Source organism: Phaseolus vulgaris, chromosome 2 (genome assembly GCF_000499845.2).
Source record: "Phaseolus vulgaris cultivar G19833 chromosome 2, P. vulgaris v2.0, whole genome shotgun sequence".
In the NCBI taxonomy this organism is placed as follows: domain Eukaryota; kingdom Viridiplantae; phylum Streptophyta; class Magnoliopsida; order Fabales; family Fabaceae; genus Phaseolus; species Phaseolus vulgaris.
Window position 1 is genome coordinate 10513927 of NC_023758.2, and position 20728 is coordinate 10534654.

Here is a 20728-nt window from a genome sequence, read left to right on the forward strand (position 1 = left end):
CAAGAACTGAAGGTATGTCTCATCTTTGACTACTTTTTCTTTTTTTTTAAGCTGCAATATTGTCTTTTACGCTTTTTTTTTTGTTATTACTGTAGGTTAAGGGTTTGTTTGGTGGACATGATATGATAGGATAAGAGATTATGATATGATAACGTAAAAACATGGTAGGATGATAAAAAAGATAAATAAATATGTGTGAATATTTTAAATAAGAGAGGGAGAGAGAGAGAGAGTTTATCCTATCTTGTTGGACTTAACTCAGCTCTCTCCTTGGGATAATAAATACATTTTAAGTGGCAAAATAACATTGTCAATTAATGTTGGCGCATCAAACATCAAACTACAAAAGGATAGGACAATTATCATATCTTATCTGTCGACCAAAAAGACCTAAATGTATAACCTAGATATTTTACTTTTTGGAAAGGCTATACTAATAGTAGTTTGATCTGAATCGTTTTAATGAATATGAATATTAATGTGATTGAATTAATTAAGTTTGCTACTGACGAGCAAACAAAAAGACTGGTACTTCCTTTGTCTTTATGTAGTGGTTTCTCGAAATCCAGTTGACATGATAGGTTCTACTCATAGACTTGTGAAGTTCTCTTTTATTTTTAAGGGGTATGTGGAATTGGTATACTGGTTATTTTTTTGAAGTTTCTGTTTGGTGCATACCATGTATGTTGAACTCTATAATTGTATGTACTATTGCATTTGCATTTTTCCAAGTAAAGTGCATAAAATTTATTTGAACAAGACCTGTAATTCTTATATTAAAAGTTATGCTGACATATTACATTGTTTCCCTTGTACATCTAAAGATCTTAGCCATTTATTATATATTTTTAATCAGGTCAACGTGAATCAAGCTATGAAAGAACATCTGGAGCGGTATGTTCAGAAAAAAGCTGAGAACTTGAACAAAGAAACTCAGGTAGGTGTAGTTGAAAAGGATGATGGCGAACAAACTTCTAACTCAAATGAGGGTACAAAGGCTGAGAAAGAATCCTCAAATAAAGTGGACAGTGAATCAGTAAATAAGGATTCCCATGATGTGACAAACTTTGGGATTGTCACTGACGAAGATAGAGAAGGGGATCGAGAGGCTTTAGAAAAGATCACAAAGATGATAGAGGAAAGGTTGAAGACAAGACCTTTGCCTCCTCCACCTGCACAGCCAAGTTGTGATGGTTCTGTGAATTTAACCTCAGAACAACCTGTTAAAACAAGAGAGGGAGATTCTGTGGTTGATACAGATAAGAATGGTGAGGGAAAAATTCGTGCATCTATTCTCTGTTGACTGTAGACACAAAAGGGCTATATTTTATCATCAGGACACCTTTATCTCTTTTATTTGTCAATTTATTATTCTGAAACTTTTCTTTTGAAATTTTGTAGAATCTGCTGAAAATAAAAGTGAGAAAGAGACTAACAATGATAAACCAAGCAGTGAACATGATAGGTCTGAAAGCCCTGATAGAAGGCATGATAGAAAAAGCAGAGAGAGGGACCGGGATAGGGAACTAAAGCGAGAAAAGGAAAGAGAACTTGAAAGATATGAGAGAGAAGCAGAGCGGGAACGTGTTCGGAAAGAGAGAGAACAAAGACGAAGAATTGAGGAGGCTGAACGTCAATATGAAGCATATTTGAAGGAATGGGAGTATAGAGAACGAGAGAAAGAGAAAGAGCGCCAGTATGAAAAAGAGAAGGAGAAGGAAAGGGAACGTAAAAGGAGAAAGGAGATACTTTATGATGAAGAGGATGAGGATGAAGATTCTAGGAAGAGGTGGCGCAGAAGTGTGATAGAGGAGAAGAGAAAGAAGAGGTTGCGGGAGAAGGAAGATGACCTGGTTGACAAACAAAAGGAAGAGGATGAAATTGCCGAGGCGAAGAAGTCTGAGGAGGAACAAAAGCGTCAGAGAGATGCTTTAAAACTATTAACTGAGAATGTGGTAAATGGTGGTAATGAAAATATGATTATTGAAGAGGTCACTAATGAAGTCAAAAGCAATGTTACTGAACAAGATACTGTAGCTGATTATAGCCGTGAAGATCATACTGGTAATTTTCTTAACTATTCAGTTTGTGGTTTCTTATCTCTCTTTCATACTATTAACAGTTAAGGTAGTGATGGTTATGGTTTGAAATGACAGGTGATGGGAATGCACTAAATGTCACCAGTGATGAATTAACCATAGTTGCTCCAACTGATACACAAGGTAATGCTCCTACAAAAAAATTGGGATTTGGCCTAGTTGGTTCAGGGAAAAGAACAACTGTCCCTTCTGTTTTCCATGAAGAGGAGGATGATGATGCACACAAGGACAAAAAAATGAGGCCATTGGTTCCAATTGATTACTCAACTGAAGAATTGGAGGCTGTTCAACCTACAGTGCCTGGGCCAACACCACCAAATTTGGCTGCTGCTGCAGAATTTGCGAAGCGTATATCGAGTACAAATTTCAAGGAAGATAAGCTGGATGGAGAACGGGATAGAAGTAGGCGTTCAAATGATAAGTCTAGCCACCGGGATAGGGACAGAAATGATGAAGATGGTACTCACAACAGAGATGAAAACAAGGACAGAATTCCTGAACGTGACAGGGATCGAGATCATGGATCGGATAAACTTAAGACTTCAGATAACAAGAGGCTTTTGGATGCTAAACAATTGATTGATATGATACCAAAGACCAAGGAGGAGTTGTTCTCATTTGAGATAGACTGGGCAGTATATGATAAGGTATGTGATACTAATGTGCAGATTTTGGTTTGTAATTATGTGATTTTGAACTAATAAAGAAGAGTTGACTTATCTATATTTCATTTGGCCTGTGAGCTAGACTAGTATACCTTGATTATTTTTTTAGGGCCGTTAGTGTCATTGTGTAAGGTTGTTGACCGAAATTTGAAGCATTGTAGTAGTTGGCGTGGAAGGAACTGTTCTAGGAGCCTAGAAAAACAACAGAAGTTTGAGGAGTCTACAGAAAGGAGTTCATCCTTACCTTGATCACTTTTTTTTGGGCCATTAGTGGCAATCGTGTAAGGTTATTGACTGAAGGGTTGAAGCATTGTAATATCTGTGTGGAAGGAACCCCTCTAGGAGCCTTCCACAAAAAAATCACTTTCCGCAAAAGGATTGGAGAGGAAAAATACCTTTAGATTCCTTGATAATTTGTATATTTTGAGGTTTATACTAACATAGTAATATAAAAATGAAAGGAGGCTAGATGGGGACCTTATCTTTTTAGGAATGTAATTAAGCTTTATATTTATGTATTTTTGAAGATTGCTTCACTCGTGCTCTGTGAGTGGAACAGCTCTTTATAAATTTTTTATGTATAAACTGCTATTGTTTATAGATGTTTTTGATTTTTTGGGTTTGTGCCGTCTGAAAGGTAGAAAATGATGTTGTGTTCTAAATTTTTATTTTTATACTACGCTCATTTTCAGCATCAACTACATGATAGAATGAGACCGTGGATTTCAAAGAAAATCAAGGAGTTTTTGGGGGAAGAAGAGACTACATTGATAGATTATATTGTTTCCAGTACACAAGAACATGTGAAAGCATCCCAAATGCTTGAGCGTCTTCAGATTATTTTGGATGAAGAGGCTGAAATGTTCGTTCTGAAGATGTGGAGGATGCTTATCTTTGAAATAAAGAAGGTAGAGACAGGTTTGGGTCTGAGGTCAAAATCATGATTTTAAAGTTTTTGTATGTTCTTCTGTCACTTTTTCTATTGGATTGATACCATGACCCTTGAAATGTCTTTACCCTAAATTGTAAAATGGCTGCATAATCATAAAATTACTTCAACATTCAAGTAGTTATTCGGATAAACCTGTCATCCATGAGAATCTGGTGGCAATTTTTGTCATGTGAATAGTTTAGAACTTTGATTTTTTATGACTATCCTGGGCTTTTGTTTTTGTTTCTTTGCAAATAAGGAAGTCACAAAAAATACTTTTGGATATGTCAAAGGGACTGCAGAGGCGAAATATGTATTTTTATGAGCTTAAATACTGTTCATGGGGGTGTGAACTACGGCTTTGTTATATTGATAAACGCTGCAGTATTTTTAGTACCGAAAAGAATGCTGTAGGAAAAATTATTTTTGCTTTAAGATTATGGTGTTTTCAATTTGTGTATAGATTTCAGATTAGTCATTGACTTTTGTCACAACTAAATACACAACTTTTTCTTCCAAAATTTTATCTTGCATAATTTGTTCAGATATTATTATTTGTCAAATTTCTGTTCGTGCTAAAATGAAAAAGTGGGTTTCCTAATTTGTTTAAAGTTTCCGAATCGTTGGCCCAATTTCTTATTCACTTAGGATGGAAGCCAAAATTGTTCAAGTCGGTCATATGATAATATAAGATCGTAAGTTTCGGATTTAATATTTATTAGTCAATTTAATTTTAATGTTAAAAATCAAATTAACTAATACCCGGTAAAATCAAAGACTAATGACTTGTAATTTTCAATATCAGTGATTAAATTATTTAGTTACTGACAAAAGAGGTCAGCTTTGTCTGGATTCAAAAAGCATTTTCACTTGAAGTTAAGTGGTCCTGGCTTAGGAAATCTCAGTCTCTCTTTGGATTAGATAATGGAAAATTAGGGAAAGTGAGGGAATGAAAAATAAAAAGGAAAAAAAATAGAGTGAAAAAAATTCTATAATAAAAAAGGTTGAAAATTAGTGAAAAAGTGAAATAATATTATTTATCATTTAATACTATTATTATATATAAAAAAATCAATTACAAGAAATTACCAAATCAATAAGATGATCACCATAATCGATTTCATCTTTCCTAGAAGTGTGATCGTGTCTTTCGTTGCTTTTCTCACGAGCGTGAAAAGAGTAACAATGCTGACCAACAATATTTTTCTCCTTTTCAGTTTAAATCAGCATAACCAAACCCACACTTTCCTTGCACCTCCATTCCCGCAATTGCATGGTAGTATATCAGGATAAAGAAACAAAGGCTCAACTCGGAGACAAGAAATAAAAGAGGCAAAGCCGAATATTATTCCTGATTAATAGACATGATAAAATATTATTCGATTAATACAAAGCAATGAATTACAGTAATTTATACAAGCTCGTTGCTCAAAGCAGAAGCTGATAAAATTATTAGCTCTTTAAAACTTGAGCTAATAATATCTTGAGTACAAAAAAAAAGTTAAGCAAATTTATACAACGGTATCTACAATTTCAAACAAATAAAGAATACCCAGGTGAACAAAAATTACTGGGTTACCTAACATGAATGAACGGTTCTTGTGGAATAACTGAAATCTTAAATCCAGAGGACCTCCTTTCATAAAAATCATGGAGGACCCTAATGAGAGCACTGGCTTTCTTGCTTGCTCTAGATGTGCCTGCGCTTAGTTGGGAATACAATGATTCCATAAGAGAAGGACTCTTCACTAAATAAGCAACCACATCCTCTCCACCCTTTAGAGACAAAGAAAGCAATAGGGCCACACAGTGCTCCCTTCCCACCCTCGAAGTGGAACAACTCAAAATTTCAACAGCTACATGCAAAGCCTCTTCGTGAAGAATTGCAAACATTCCCTCTCTCTTCTCTGCCAGAGTTGCTAGAACTGCCAGTGAATCTGTGATAAGGTCTTCATTTTCAGATCCTTTCAAGATGCCAACTAGCAAAGGAACTGCTCCACCTTCGACCACCCTCCTATGATTTTCAGGGTGCTTAAGAAGGCCAAACATTGCAACCAACCCATTTTTCTTGCTCCGATAAGGGCCATCTTTGACAAGCCTTATCAATGATGGAATTGCTTCTGGCTCTTTCCCTAACAAGTTCCCATACTCAGCACTAAGGTAAAACAACACAGCAGCAACATGCTGGCGAGCTTCAATCTTCACTCCCTTCTTTAAAACCCCAACAATTAATTCCAAACCCCATTTCTCAACCATCACACTTCTACTCTTTGCACATTTTGAGAGGTTTAGAAGGGCTGCGGCAGCATTCTCTTGAGTCAACGAATCCCTCGATGACAACAACTTCAACAAAAGAGGCACCAAACCAGCTTCCACCAAACAAGACCTATTAAAAATGCTTGTCTTTGAAAGAAGCCTTATCTCAAATGCACCTCTATTCATCTCTTCCCCACTTCCATTCTCAATCCTTCCTTTCAGAAAACTAGCCAACATTCTCATTGCTCCCTCTGCTGCTACACTCCCAGGCTCCACTCTCCTAGTAATCTCACGATTCCTACGACCCAAGTCAACAAAGGGAATGCTTATGTCATTCGCAAAGCAATACCGCTGAATCAACTTCCGAAGCACCAAGTTTGGAACCATTTCAGTGGTGATAAGCTTTTTAGCCGTGTTGGGACACGTCAAATTCCCACTTCTGAACCACTTCAGAATTGAAGAACGATCATACGTATGACCTGTCTCTATTGTCACTGGATCACTCATCAATTCCAAAGTGATTGGACATCGAAAATCATCGGGGTTAAGACAACTCAAACTCAGATTCATCTCACTTTGAACATTACTTTCTCTTCCATCAATTTTTTTGTCACTCTCTTCAAAGTCAACAACCTCCATCACAAGGCATCTACAATAACTCATGAACCCCACCAAACTACTCAAAAGTATCACCTTATTCCTCTTCTCATTGAAGCCCTTAAACCCAATTTCTCCCTCCAAAAACTTCACCTCCTTGTTACACTCCCTCCACCCTTTAACCCCAATATACTCAATGACCCACTTCAGATCACCCTCATCCGGAGCAACCTGATTCTCAAACCGGGTCAAACCCGACACGACACTCATCACAACCCGTTTATCTTCTTCCTCAAATTCAAATATGGCCTTCCTTGCTTGTTCATTCAGCAGAAAAACGTGCTCTTTGGTTTCCTTTGAGATCTCCACAGAACCGAAAGGGAAAACGTCTAATGCAGTGGCCACGGATCTGGATATGACCCGAAATTGAGTGGCAACCCGATCCGATTCCATCAACATGTAAAGCTTGGCACCTTCACGGGAGAGATCTTCAAGAAGGAAAAGAAGCTTCTGGAAGGTTAAATGGAGTTCGGAGAGGCTCAGGGTTGCGGGATCAGGAAGACCCGAATGGCAGTCTCGGATTTCATGAAGGAAAGGTTGGAGAAGCAGGGTCAAACGAATCGCGTTTCTCGCGTTTCGCTTGTTGCAAGGGAAACACGAGAACCTGTGTTGGAAAGAGGAAATGGCGTTGCAGAGAGTGATGAGTGAAGGGAGAAGGATAGAGGGACCGATGCTTTCGCATGGATGAACCGCCGGGAATGTTAGTATCCGGCGACCCGACCCGCTTGTGTTTCGGATCATGGAAAGGTTTGTGTTGGACTTTTGTGTTTGGATCATCTGATAGTTTTGATTTGATTTCATGAGGGCGTAGGTTTGGGATATTTATAGGAAGTGAAAAAGAGGGACACGTGTCGAGATGTTATTCGAGATTTGTAAGTTTTGGGATTTTAATGAGGGACACGTGGGTTCCATTGGATCCGGTAGAGAAAATGTTCTGAGAGAGTGACGCGTGGCACTGGAGATGCGGAAAGCGAACGTGCTTTTGAAGGTGCTTGGAGAGAGGGAGCCGACATCTACAAAGGTGTACAACGTGGAATTGTAAGACTAAGTTCAGCGTCAACGTTGGAGCCTTCTTTTTTAAGGAAATAAATAAAATTGCGGCTTGGGTTGGCCATTGTTTGGATTTAAATTAGGTTATTCTATCTATTTTCTGGTCAAACTTTTTAATTTTTGCTTTTTAGTAAACAAAATGGAATGTAATATTTTTTTAAAAGAATTTTAAATTCTTATCAAAAGGTTAAATGATTTCATATATGAAATTTCATAATGATATCGTTATTTTCTAATGAGGAGTTTTGAGGTAATCTTTATGAAAATGTAGCATTTTAAATGTCTAGAGGTCATGATGAGATGAGATGAGATGAGAAGAGTTTCACCAATTAATAATGATAAGTCAATGAAAACATAAAAAAAATCGGTATAATAAGATTGCATAGAATAATACTTATCTTGAAAATCATTCTCCTTTTTATAGTGTCTTTTGTTTATTTTTCTTTTTAAGGAATCATATAACAACATATTTATATAACAACTAAAATTAGAGTTACTCATTCATCAAGAATAAAAACTAAAAACTATTTAAAAATACCAACGACACCACATTTTAAGTATATTTATAAAGTAATATTACATATATTGAATAAAACTAGAATCCCTAAAATATTGACTTAATTATAGAAACTAACCAAAAAATAAAAATTTGTTTCATCATCAAAATAATATCTAGCTAAAACCTCCCTAAATCAGTTACACATCCAAACAAATCATATCGGTCTTCTAATCAATTACATCCAAAAATAGAATTACTTATTGAGGAAGACATGTTTGAAGGGTTGTGGTGAGACACTTTCAAGTTTGCCTCCTCATATGGAGAAGTTGACTAGCCTAAGGTGTTTGAGCACCTAGCAAAGAAAAGGGGTTCTTTCTGGCAGAATTGGGATCACATAAGCTCCAGCTTCATACTCAACATCCTTCTCCAAATGAGTCCACATATATATGTTTGTATTCAGATTAATTTTTGGATTATGTAATTCAAAAGTTTTTTTTTTTCAAATATGTATCCAGATTACATAATCAAAAAGTTACTCTCAAATTTAAACTTCTGAATTATATAATTTAAAATATTATTTTTTTAAAAATTACATAATCAGTAAGAATTCCAAATCCAAAATTAACTTTCGTATTATGTAATCCATAAGATGAAAGTAACATAAAAAGAATAAAAAAGTATTTTCATGTTTTATATGGAGTGAGGGAGTGAAAGAAGAGAAACAGAAAATGTTGGGGTGTCAGAAACTTCAAAATCACTTTTGGCCCAATTGCATCTGTGAGCTTCAATTTAGTCACGGAAACCATAACTCTCTCATTAACAGTGTCACCAACACTGGTTTTCTTTTGTTTGATTTTTCACTTTTATGGCATGTTGTCTTATTTCCCTCTTGTCTATATTACGTCTGGTTCGTAGAAAATTATATTTTAAGGTCTAGCAGTGGTTTTACATTCAATGGATATCACATCTAATACAAAGAATCATTCTGAGTTATAAGTAAGAGCTTAAGAACCTTAACATTTACAAGGCAAATTCTCTTTATAACTCCTTATTTATATATTAACCTTTTTTAAAAGATTAAAGTTTAGGGTAAATATGTTTCATTTAAATTTATTTAAATTTTTAAAAGATTAAAATTGATTTCTCACCATTAACCATTAATACGAAGATGTAGTTGATGGAGGTGGAGTGAGAATTTACCCAATTTTGTGCCTCTAATAATTACTCTGCAGTCCAGCAAAGAGCCCAATTAGGAGGCCCAAGAAGAATTCAGCAAGGAGTCCAATAAAAAGTCTGAAGCATATATGGATAAAGAAAGATCTAGAAAAGTTAGAAAACGTCACTGCATTTAGCATGACCGTGTCTAATTTTTAGAAGGTTATCAGAAGTTAGTTATGCAGAATTGTTGGAATTTTTTTAGTGCAAACAGTGGAATATTTGATGATTATAATTCTTATATATATTCTTTTTGGAGAAGAGTAAATAGAAGAAAAAGTTATTTCTTTTCCTTTGTGTCTTTTTCTTAGGAGGTAACTTTCGAATCAAGGCAATTTATCTTTATGAGCCTCTTACAGCAGTTAAAGGATTCTAAGCATCAATCTTATGATGATTTAATCTCTCAGTATATGAAAATGGATTATTGTAAGAATTTGGAGAGTAAATTTAACAATATGATTACCGAATCTCTCATACTTGAACTAGCTTTTTCTTCAGTTTCAACAGGAGCTGGTACAAAGAAAAAAGTACAAATGGATTGCTATATTGAATTATTAGAAGTTGAATCACAGTTCAATCATAACATTGTCGTTTACTAAAAAGGAGCAATGTCTTTGGAGAACATGATTACATCCATGATTATGCAAATTTGATTCCAATTCCATCAACAAACCCATCTCTACATTGAATATTACACCAGAGTATTTTTCAGTACAATAAAATTCAGTGAGATTATCAGATACTATGAATGGAATAAACCAATTTATTAATCTTGTAATGAAATAAAGCTAAGTCATGTTCAAAGCCAAGCTGGGTTCTTCAAGGATGTGACAACAGCCTTCACTTGCAAGTAGTTCTTGAGACTGTATTCTCCTTTTTCTCTTCCGTGACCACTCATTTTGTACCCTCCAAAGGGAATTGCAGCATCAAATACGTCAAAGCAGTTCACCCACACTGTTCCAACTTTCAATGCTCTAGTCAAAGTGTTTGCCGTGTTAATGTTTTTTGTGAACACCCCTGCTGCAAGGCCATAGTGTGTGTTATTTGCTCTGTGAATCACCTCATCAAGCTCCCTGTGATCAAACACACAACATAATTAGTGTATGAAGCAAAAAATGCTAAGATAAATGATATTAGATGCAAATCGAATCATTGTTCTCACTTGAACTTTAATATGGATTGCACTGGGCCAAATATCGTTTCCTTTGCAATCAGCATATCATCCTGGTTGTTTTAACCATATCCCGTTTTAAGCATGATTGCTACAATGAGAGTGCAACTGAAAGACTTTATTATTATTATTATTACTTCCTTATACCTTTACATTTGAGAAGACAGTAGGTTGAACATAGAAGCCGGAGTTGCCAAATCTATCTCCTCCGGTTTCAAGCGTAGCTCCACTTTCAACACCAGATCTAATATACTTCAATATTTTCTGAAATTGTTCTGAATCAATCTGATTTTGGATCACACCCATAATCGTCAATAGAGCAGACATTTTATGGAAGATACTAGGAAATATCAAATTAGTGTAATTCTTTCTTTGCATTTTGATCTATGGATGAGGGTATGTTACCTGAGGACCTTGCTCTATTCCCCCTTTGAATGGATCACCAACAGCACGTTTCAAAGCACGTGCCCTTGCTTTCTCAATAAATTCATCGTACACACGTTCGTGTACAAATGTTCTAGAACCAGCACAGCAGCATTGTCCCTGAATGCACAAAAAGAACCAGTTAATCTATTGATGAACTCTATGGAAGACTATTGTTTTACATAACAAACTTAACATTTGAATGTACCTGATTAAAGAATAATGCAAAGTGTGCTAGCTCAACAGCCTCATCTACATCAGCATCTTCACATACAATAAAAGGGGATTTGCCACCAAGCTCCAAAGTAACAGGCTTAAGATTACTTTTAGCTGCCAGTTCAAGGACAACTTTTCCAGTATCGGTTGAACCAGTGAAAGCAAGCTGCAAAAGAGTAAAAGAAAGCAGAGACTTAAGTCTACACGCCCAAACACTTTTCTAAGCTTCTAGTTTGACTACAAGTACTTTATTCCATCAAATTCCTCACATTGTTTATAAAAGGATTTTCCAGTGTTGAGAACCAAATAGGTGGAAGAGTTAAAAAGAATACTAATAAAAATATCTGAATACCTTGTCTATGTTCATGTGACTGGCAATGGCAGCACCAGCAGTTGGACCAAAGCCAGATATGACATTCAGGACACCAGGAGGAAGTCCAGCCTGACAGGCATGATGAATTTGGTATGAACATTCAACATATGTATACAATACAAATCCTTTCATTTCTTGTAACAGAATAAAATAAAACCAGACCTCTTTCAAAATAAGTATGGAATGTAACACACCTCATGAAGCAACTTTGATGCATAGAGAGCAGATAAAGGAGTCTGCTCAGCTGTTTTGATAACAACAGTGTTACCACAGGCCAATGCTGGGCAAACCTTCCAGGCAAACATGAGAAGAGGAAAGTTCCATGGAATGATCTGACCGGCCACACCAATAGGTTCATGCAATGTTTGCACATGATGTGGCCCATCAGCTGGAACTGTGAGACCATGAATCTTATCCGCCCAACCTGAGATTTTAAATTTGAAAAGTTTAGTACCAGTTTCATAGAACAACAAAGAGACAGTCATACAATTTTTTTTCCACTACCAGTGCTAGCAGCACAATTTCTAAAACACTTCTCTAGTGAAAATAATTAAATGAACACCCATAAAAATTGTGATTTTCAATCATTTCAGTAAAAGAACCCATTTAAAACAGTGCTGTTAGTGTTTCTCGTTTCAACATACCAGCATAGTATCGAAATAGGCGAACCACAATTGGGACTTCGATTTGAGCAGATTGTTCGTATGGCTTCCCATTATCCCATGTCTCAAGTGCAGCAAGCTCATCATTGTGCTTTTCCAACAGATCAGCAGCACGCAGCAATATCCTTTGTCTTTCCTACACGTTTATACAAGAAGCAAACAAGAAAGGGATTTAGAGGAATGAGCATTGAACCAAAGATCATAGAATTTGTACATTGTTGAAGAACAACTCTAAGGATGAAAATACATAGGCTGTCATCTTTGGCCAAGGTCCATGGTCAAAGGCTTTGCGAGCAACAGAAACTGCTTGATCAACATCTTCATGATCACCCTCAGCAACAAGAGCAATCACATCTCCTGTCCTGGGGTCCAACGTTGGAAAAGTTTTTCCTGATGTAAGGGAAATCACAACAGTAAGTTATAACCACCTTAAAATTCCTACTTTTTCAACAAAATAATGAATATCGTGTTTGTATTCACCACACATTATCCAAAATCATGTTCTAGTTATTCTAGCTAAATAGTTGAGGATCCAAAATTGATTGTTGCATTAGATACAAAGTTGTTTATTAAGATTCTCTACTAACTTAATTTAAAATAAGTAAATAAATTCCTAACATAAATCACATCCCTTAAATTCAAAATCAATTTTGTAAAATCAAATTCATTCACACCAAACACACAAAAGACAGAGATAAAACTACAAAGGGTGAAAAAAATAGACTAACCAGAAGTAGCATCAACGAATTTTCCATCAATTAAGAGCTGGGTGTGTTCTACTCTAACTGGTGGTTTAATTGGTTCTTCAGTGGCAGCAGCAGTGCTGAATTTACTGAGTCCTCCACCAAGAGCTCCACCTCCACCTGAATACCAGAAAAAGGGTCAATGGCCTTAAAAAGTCTGATTAAAAATAAACAAGACCCTTAACAAAAACCCCAAATCAAAACCAGGGCTTAAAAACACCAATCAAAGACACGATCCTTCGTTCAGGCATTGACATAATTGAAATGGTCTCAGGAAGTAACCTCCAAATTGCAACACCTATACATTGAAAACTGCAACATGTACTTGAAGGGGAAGTGAATCTTTGAAAGAAACAGGTTGTGAATGGAAAATAACAGGGCTAAATATGAGTACAGAATGGAGTACACACTTCTAGTCATGGATCATGCAATTTTTAAATTTTCTCACTTAACAAATAAATAAACAACAGCTGATCAATTCAATCATCTCCAAACAAACTGGTAACTAAAGTTCACAAGGATCAGAAAATGATACAATCGTCCAAATCCCCCACGAAACCATTAAATCAAATAAAAAAAAAGTACAAATCACTTCATTTTGATGCTCTCAAGAACCAAGCATGAAAGTAATCAGATCATCCCACGATCTTGGAGGTGATGATAAACAACTAGTACCTCTAGAAAACAAAGAATTAGTGGAAGCAGGAAGGAAAGAACGAGAGAGCAGCCTTGAGATCCTCATTGAAGAAGCCATGGTGAATCTTCTTTGGCTTTTTACTTCTCTATCTACCACTATTTATAGTTTCAGATCATGAAGTTTGTGAAATGGTAACCCCATTTTAACGTGAACGTAAACGTTGTTATCAACCACCCCAGAAGAAATGAGACATAATCACTAGAGCAAACAAAACGTTGTTATCTCAGCACATCTTCCATAATGGATTTAACTTTTACTTAGCAAATGCAGTACTATGGTTTAATTGCATTCATTAAAAATATTCTTCTATTATTACATGATACTAATGTTATTATTTTTCCTCCTAAAATATTTAACATCTGTGTTGGACCAACTATTTTGGTTACCTAATTGGAAGGTAAAGTAAATGGAAAAAGTGTTATGGACGCAATTACACTTCTTTGACAGTTTCCTTTCATATTCAAGACTTTTCTTCTTCATCATTTGATAACTTTTGTTTCTGATTTTCTGCTGCTGAAATTTCAGTTCTTATCCTTATTGTTATTCCTGTTAAGTTGGGTAATCTTCTTAATTAATTAATTAATTAGTTCATTAATAATAATAATAATAATAGCACGTAAGATAGTAGTTATCAGTTTAAGGTTTATTTTACATTAAATAATAATTTTATTTAATTTAAATATATGCCTTTAATTTATATACAATTCGGTAGCCATATACTTTTGGTGTTTTATTCAATCATAGACTTTACATGTTCTTTAAATATAAATATTTGTGTGTAAAATTGAAGATTAAATTTCACATTATGAAATTTTAAAAACATGGAAATCAAAATCACAAAAATATAGAAATTATCAACAATTAGAGAAGATGAAAATTACAGTTTCGCTTACAATTCTTCTACTCTCCATTAAAATTTGATGTTAATTAATAGGGTTCCGGTTTTCGGAGATAGGTTTTGAATCTTCTCAGTTACTGAATTTGAAATTATAAAAATATTATTAAATTCTATTTTATTACTATTTTATGATCCTAACTTTTTTCTGACTTTTGTGTTTGGTAGTATTTATCAGTATTTGATAAAATGTAGTAGTTGCTGTTTACACGTAAATAGTATTGTTCATGTTGGGTCGGAAATGCATTAATTGACCAGCGTAATGTCCACGATATTTGGCACAAGCAAAATATATTACGTAATGTGGACAATATTTGGCACAAGAATATATTACATACCCATTTTTTTATAATAATAAAAAATAAATATATAAAAAATTACTGTAATCATTACTAAAACAAAGAGTATTATTAAAATTAAAAAAAAAAGTGTATATAAAAAACAGTTATAAAATTAAATTTATTTTATTAAATTTTATAATTTCATTGTAGATGCTTTTTTATGGATATTAAAATTAATAAAATAAATTCAATTGCATTTAAAAGAGAAAAATAATAAAAGGTATATATAAATAAGTAATTACAAAATATAAAGAATTGTGTAAAATATAAAAGAGAATTTCCTTTAATTGATTTTTTTTGTTTATTTTAATAAAAACAAAATGGTGTATCGGTTTCCGTGCACATGATGGTGGTACTTTTTTCAAAATTAGCATATATAAAAAAACGCTTTCCAAATCATGAGTAATAAAAATAATAATCCTAAATTGGTGTTGGTGCTAATGGTATTTTCAGATAACTTTGTTGAGTGATGTTGTCGTTTCTTTTGAAGATGATGATGGTGGAATCATCTTGTTTCTTTTTTTTTTTAAAGTTTTAAGTTTATTAGACTTTATATTTGATTTTATTATTTATCTAACAACAAATAATAAAATATAATTTTTATATAAGTACTATACTTATATGTTTATATTTGGATAAATGCAATCATTTAAACTTCGTCTAATAAACTTGTAAAGAAGGTTAATCTCACATTGAAGTGTCTACATCAAGATGTTTTGAAGGATGTGTTTAAAGTTGTTCCATGCAAACAATTCTTTTTGAAAATAAGAAATGTCAATTCTGCAAAGATAGTCCGTTGTGTCAAGCTCCACACTTTACTCAAGTTTAAAAAGAAGTTACCTAACTTAGGCCTAATAAATGATGTTTTGTATCAAAAAGTTATGTAAAGAATGACATGCATTTAATGTTACATGAAGATCATTTACTGCATCTCCATACATGAATATGGACGTACGTAACACGAAGAAGAAGACCTACACAAGACCTCAAAGCAACTCCAAAAGGATTTGCAATGACTATTTTCTTCTCAACATTTATATAAAGAAGATCATGTGAAGAAGAAAGATTGACAACAACAATCATAATGAAAACGTTAAAGCTCTTATAATTCTTAACGACCCTTTAGCCTTAATGAGTGAGCAAGAACACAATTGTATTTGTTAACAACCTAAAAAAGTGTTTATTATCTTGTATTTGTCTTAGGATGTTACCCTCTTTTGATGAGCGAAACCTATGATCATTTAAATTCACACCCTTTGTGTAAACAAAGTGTTTAACTAGAAGTGGCTCAATTCAAAGAATACCCAGTTGTTAAGTCAAGAGTAGTAGTGTTTCAAAAAAATATTTGGTCTTAGTCAGGAATTATTATGTTTCAAACAATACTGTATGTTTAATCAGGAGTAGCTAAGACTGAATAATACTCAATGTTTAGCCAAAAATTGTTGAGTTCAAATAATACTTATCTTGTATATTGTAGTGTTAGTGTGCTAATTAAACTCGATTGTGTTAATGATGAAGTATGAATTTCTCCATGAGGTTCCAAGCTGAGCTGATGGAAGGAAGCTTGGAGGATTTGCAAATGAAAGAAGAATGGAACTAAATTGGTTGCTTGAAGAAGAATAAGCTTCTTCAAAGGTTTCCCTAGCTTTAGGTTCTTGGAACTCTAGAAAAGAGAGTAAGAATTTTGAATATGCAGAGTTTCTTTACTCATATATTAAGTATGATTTATTACCAGGCAAACACATTTATTTATAATGCTTAAGGTTCTAAAGATGACTATTAGACTCCTAAATCCTTTCCATTCATGGAGTGACAAGTGACACTTGCTTCTTAAAATCCTTTCTGTTCATGGAGTGACATGTGGAAAACCTTGCTTTAAGAAACTCTCTAATTAGAATATGACAATTAACACAAGGGACTTTGAAGAGTCTGAAAGAGGCGCCTACTTGAAACATCTAGAATGGCACCATGTGGAGTGTTGAGAAGAGGCCACGTGGACATCTAACTTCGCCTTAAGTTTATACATTTTACAAATATTTACAAGGCAAACACATTCTTCTTCATATTCTTCTTCTTCAAATTCTTCTTTACATTCTTCTTCTTCAAATTCTTCTTTACATTCTTCTTCACATCCTTCTTCACATTCTTCTTCACATTCTTATTCATATTCTTCTTCACATTCCTGCTCACATTCTTCTTTACAATCTTCTTCACATTCTTCTTCTTCACAATTTTCATCTTCACATTCTTCTTCACATTCTTCCTCACAATCTTCTTCACATTTTTCGTCACAGTCTTCCTCACACTCTTCTTCAAATTCTTCTTCACATTATTCTTCAAACCCTTCTTCACAACCTTCTTCACTTTCTTCTTCACCCTCTTCTTCAAATTCTTCTTTACACTTATCTTCACATTCTTCTTCACACTCTTCTTCATATTCTTCTTCACATTCTTCTTCACATTCTTCTTCACATTTTTCTACACATTGTTCTTCACATTCTTCTTAAAATTCTTTTTCACACTCTTCTTCACATTCTTCTTCACACACTTCTTCATATTTTTCTTCACACTCTTCTTGTTAACATTATTCTTCATATTCTTTTTCTTCACATTCTTATTCACATTCTTCTTCACGGTCTTCTTCACATTCTTCTTCACATTCTTTTTTCATATTCTTATTCACACTCTTCTTCCCATTCTTCTTCATCGTCTTCTTCACACTCTTTTTCACATTCCTCTCCACATTCTTCTTCACTTTTTTTGTCACATTCTTCTTCACATTCTTTCTTATTCATATTCTTCTTCGCATTCTTCTTCATATTCTTCTTCACATTCTTCTTCACATTCTTCTTCATAGTCTTCATTACATTCTTTTTCACATTCTTCTTCACATTCTTCTTCAGATTCTTCTTCTCATTCTTCTTCATATTCTTATTCATATTCTTCTTCACATTCTTCTTCATATTCTTCTTCATATTCTTCTTCACATTCTTCTTCACATTCTTCTTCATATTCTTCTTCACATTCTTCTTCACATATTTCTTCACATTCTTCTTCACACTCTTATTCACACTTTTCTTCACAGTTTTCTGTTGAAGATTGAAGAAGTTTCTTGACAACATGTCATAGTGTGTGTTTGGTGTACAAAATAGCTTTGAAGGTTTATAATATTGTAATTAGGGGTCATTGTAGGTTAGAAGTTGTTTAACGTATATTTTTGCATTGTGATCTACTTCATATTCCTAACCTAGGTAGTGAACTTAAGAACAAGAAGTTCTTTAAAAGGTTTCTCAAAATCTACCTTAAGTTATCTCAAAATCAGTTTTCTGCATTGGTGCTCTTTTATTAAAGCTTTTTCAAAATTCATTTTTGGCACCGAAAAATTTGTTTCAACCCTCTTTATTACCGTTAAGCAGAGCTGGAAGTGGTTTGGAAATCATCTTTTGCTTATTAAAAGAAAACAATCCATTTATTTTTAACTTCAACCTGTTCTTTTTATAACAGTTTTTAACTATTTTTTTGAAAGGTGTTTTCTTTTCTTATTATTTCTTGTGTAAAGGTGATTGTATAGGTACTTCTTGATAGGGTTTCTTGAAGTGTATATGCTGCTGAAATAGTGTTTTTCAGCATTGTTTGCCTGGTTCTTGAAGGGTTCAAGAACCACAAGGTTTTGTAAGAGTTTTGGTTTGATTTAATGGAATCCACCTTGGTGTGAGGTGGGACTGGATGTAGCTCTTGATGAGTGAACCAGTATAAACTATGTGTGTCTTTTTCTTCTCAATCCATGCACTCATTTATGCATAATTGATAATCTGCGATAAAATAAATCTATTGAGCTGAAATTGAATATGTTCTTTCTGGGCTGTCACATATTGTTCCTCAAGATTTTGGAAAAGTTCTTGGTTACTTGTGGATATTTGAATCTATGTGTTGGCTAATTAAAGAAAGTAATAAAATCTTTAAAATAAATTTGTTCAAGATTCACTTTCTTTTCAAGTTTGTTCTTAAAGATTTAAAGTTGGATTTCTTGGTGTAAAATCTTTGCTGTTGTCAAGGTGCTTAGATTGTTCTGGAAAATCACTCATTTAATCTCAAACTAATCTAGTCAAGGTTCTGGATTTAATAAAGTAATCAGAATAATAAATCTATTCTTTTTAAAATCAATCTATTCTTTTTTTTTTTTTCAGGATTACTGGAAAACAGTTATGTTTGCGGAAATTTTTATAAGCTCAATTCAGTCCCCCTCTTGAACTTAGACACTAATAGACCCAACAATTGGATCAAGAGCTAGGACTTTTTTATTACTCAAGTTTTGTGCATAATGTCTGAGTTTAAAATGTCTTTTGCTGAGGATGCGTATATCAATAGACCTCCTATGTTTGATGGATTGAATTATGCATTCTGGAAAATTAGGATGGAAATTTTCATGGAATCAATTGACATAGGAATTTGGGATGCAGTGGTGAATGGACCTTTTGTGCTTATGCAGGTTATCAAAGAAGAAACAGTGAAAAAGTGTTGGTCCAAATGGAGTGAAAGTGAAAGGAAGAAGGCTCAATATGACTCTCTAGCCAGGAATATCATAACCTCTGGTCTAAACATGGATGAATTCTTTAGAGTATCTCATTGTAATCCAGCTAAAGAAATGTGGAAAATACTAGAAGTGACACAAGAGGGCACGAATGATGTGAAAAGAGAAAGGAAGCACTCACTTATTCAAGAATATGAATTTTTCAGAATGCAACCAGAAGAAAGCATTGCAGATGTGCGAAAACGGTTTACGTAAATCATCTCACTGAACTTGGTAAAGTTTTTGACAAGGAAGAGCTCAACATAAAGGTGCTTAAATGTCTTGACAGAAGCTGCCAACCTAAGGTAACAACAATCTCTGAAACCAAATATTTGTCCAAGTTGTCCACTGCTGCATTGTTCGGGAAATTGATGGAGCATGAGCTAGAACTCAAAAGATTAAAAGAACAAGAAACGGTGGAGAGAAGAACCAAGGGAATTGCTTTAAAGACTAGTATACAACATAATACTAGTGAGGAAAAAGAGAATCCTGAACATGATGAGACCTTGAGTCTGCTCAACAGGAAATTCAGCAGATTCCTAAAAAGGAAAAGCCGAGACAGAAGTCAACAAAGGAAGAGGTACTCTAAACCCAATGAATCAAATTCTTCTAATTACACTTGCTTTGATTGTGGTAAACTAGGTCACATAAAATTTGATTGTCCAAACAATCAAAGTAAAGAAAAACTAGCCAGCAAGAAGGGTGAAAGAAGTAAAGGAAAAAGAGCATACATCTCCTGGGAGGATAATGAAGTATCCTCATCACGTGATTACTCAACTGAAAGTGAGGCAAAAAATTTGTGCTTCATGGTGAATAATGAAAGATAAAGCTCTAATTTAGTTAGTGATTACTCCACTGATTCTGGAAGTTATGATAAATTATTAATTGCTTTTAAAGAAACACATGATGAAGCAAACAGATTGGATGTTATTTGCAATAAGTTGAGAAGTGCAAATAATATACTTAAACCTAAGGTTAAGGCTCTTGAGAAAGAACTGCATCAAGCAAAAACAGAATCGGTAAGTCTTGAATTGACTTGTTTGCATGAATCTATAAAAACTTGTGATAATTGTAAAAAATTGCAAAAGAAGGTTGAATATTTGTTGAAAACCTTGTCTATTTTGCCTAAGGGAAGAGAGAATCTTGAGACTCTCTTAGGATCACAAAATGGTGCTTTTAATAAAAATGGGTTAGGATATAATCCAGGAAGAAAGAATAATGTTAAAAAGCTGTCCAATTTTTTTGTTCCTTCAAAAACAAGTTTT

General features: G+C 34.1%; 5 protein-coding genes across 7 annotated transcripts in view; 2 read left to right on the top strand and 3 right to left on the bottom strand.

Moving 5' to 3' along the window:
- Positions 1 to 3919, top strand: part of LOC137810629 (RNA-binding motif protein 25) — a 6475-nt gene extending 2556 nt beyond the window's left edge. For all 3 annotated transcript variants that reach the window (XM_068612009.1, XM_068612010.1, XM_068612011.1), the window contains 5 exons: positions 1 to 12; positions 857 to 1268; positions 1402 to 2064; positions 2157 to 2746; positions 3457 to 3919. The exon at positions 1 to 12 is cut by the window's left edge and continues 141 nt beyond it. In XM_068612009.1, coding sequence (XP_068468110.1) covers positions 1 to 12; positions 857 to 1268; positions 1402 to 2064; positions 2157 to 2746; positions 3457 to 3708 — 1929 coding nt within the window. In that variant the 3' untranslated portion in view covers positions 3709 to 3919. The remainder of the gene's footprint in view (positions 13 to 856; positions 1269 to 1401; positions 2065 to 2156; positions 2747 to 3456) is intronic.
- A 1131-nt stretch (positions 3920 to 5050) lies between these two features.
- On the bottom strand, positions 5051 to 7395 carry LOC137810631 (U-box domain-containing protein 19-like). The gene has a single exon (XM_068612012.1). The coding sequence runs from the start codon at positions 7383 to 7385 to the stop codon at positions 5271 to 5273; it is 2115 nt and encodes a 704-aa protein (XP_068468113.1). The 5' UTR covers positions 7386 to 7395; the 3' UTR covers positions 5051 to 5270.
- Positions 7396 to 9944: 2549 nt separating this feature from the next.
- Positions 9945 to 13971, bottom strand: LOC137810632 (benzaldehyde dehydrogenase, mitochondrial-like). The gene is made up of 11 exons (XM_068612013.1): positions 13636 to 13971; positions 12946 to 13080; positions 12465 to 12607; positions 12200 to 12353; positions 11750 to 11979; positions 11535 to 11624; positions 11175 to 11348; positions 10949 to 11086; positions 10691 to 10828; positions 10535 to 10596; positions 9945 to 10445 (listed from the first exon to the last, which is right to left on the bottom strand). The coding sequence occupies exons 1-11, from the start codon at positions 13712 to 13714 to the stop codon at positions 10172 to 10174; spliced, it is 1617 nt and encodes a 538-aa protein (XP_068468114.1). The 5' UTR covers positions 13715 to 13971; the 3' UTR covers positions 9945 to 10171.
- Positions 13972 to 16930: 2959 nt separating this feature from the next.
- Positions 16931 to 17329, bottom strand: LOC137809031 (uncharacterized). The gene has a single exon (XM_068610173.1). The coding sequence runs from the start codon at positions 17327 to 17329 to the stop codon at positions 16931 to 16933; it is 399 nt and encodes a 132-aa protein (XP_068466274.1).
- Positions 17330 to 19214: 1885 nt separating this feature from the next.
- Positions 19215 to 20290, top strand: LOC137809032 (uncharacterized). The gene is made up of 2 exons (XM_068610174.1): positions 19215 to 19511; positions 19631 to 20290. Exons 1-2 carry the CDS (start codon positions 19215 to 19217, stop codon positions 20288 to 20290), a joined length of 957 nt encoding a protein of 318 aa, XP_068466275.1.
- Positions 20291 to 20728: the final 438 nt, after the last annotated feature.

Excerpts from the sequence above, each read along its gene's own strand:
- LOC137809032 (XM_068610174.1), top strand. The coding sequence starts at position 19,215 with ATGTCTGAGTTTAAAATGTCTTTTGCTGAGGATGCGTATATCAATAGA. Across the intron at positions 19,512-19,630 it reads ACATGGATGAATTCTTTAGA|AATGCAACCAGAAGAAAGCA; the intron begins GTATCTCATTGT and ends TGAATTTTTCAG.
- LOC137810632 (XM_068612013.1), bottom strand. The coding sequence starts at position 13,714 with ATGGCTTCTTCAATGAGGATCTCAAGGCTGCTCTCTCGTTCTTTCCTT. Across the intron at positions 11,980-12,199 it reads CCTATTTCGATACTATGCTG|GTTGGGCGGATAAGATTCAT; the intron begins GTATGTTGAAAC and ends TTAAAATCTCAG. Across the intron at positions 11,349-11,534 it reads GTCACATGAACATAGACAAG|CTTGCTTTCACTGGTTCAAC; the intron begins GTATTCAGATAT and ends ACTCTTTTGCAG.
- LOC137810631 (XM_068612012.1), bottom strand. The coding sequence starts at position 7,385 with ATGATCCAAACACAAAAGTCCAACACAAACCTTTCCATGATCCGAAAC.
- LOC137809031 (XM_068610173.1), bottom strand. The coding sequence starts at position 17,329 with ATGAAGAAGAGTGTGAAGAAGAATGTGAAGATAAGTGTAAAGAAGAAT.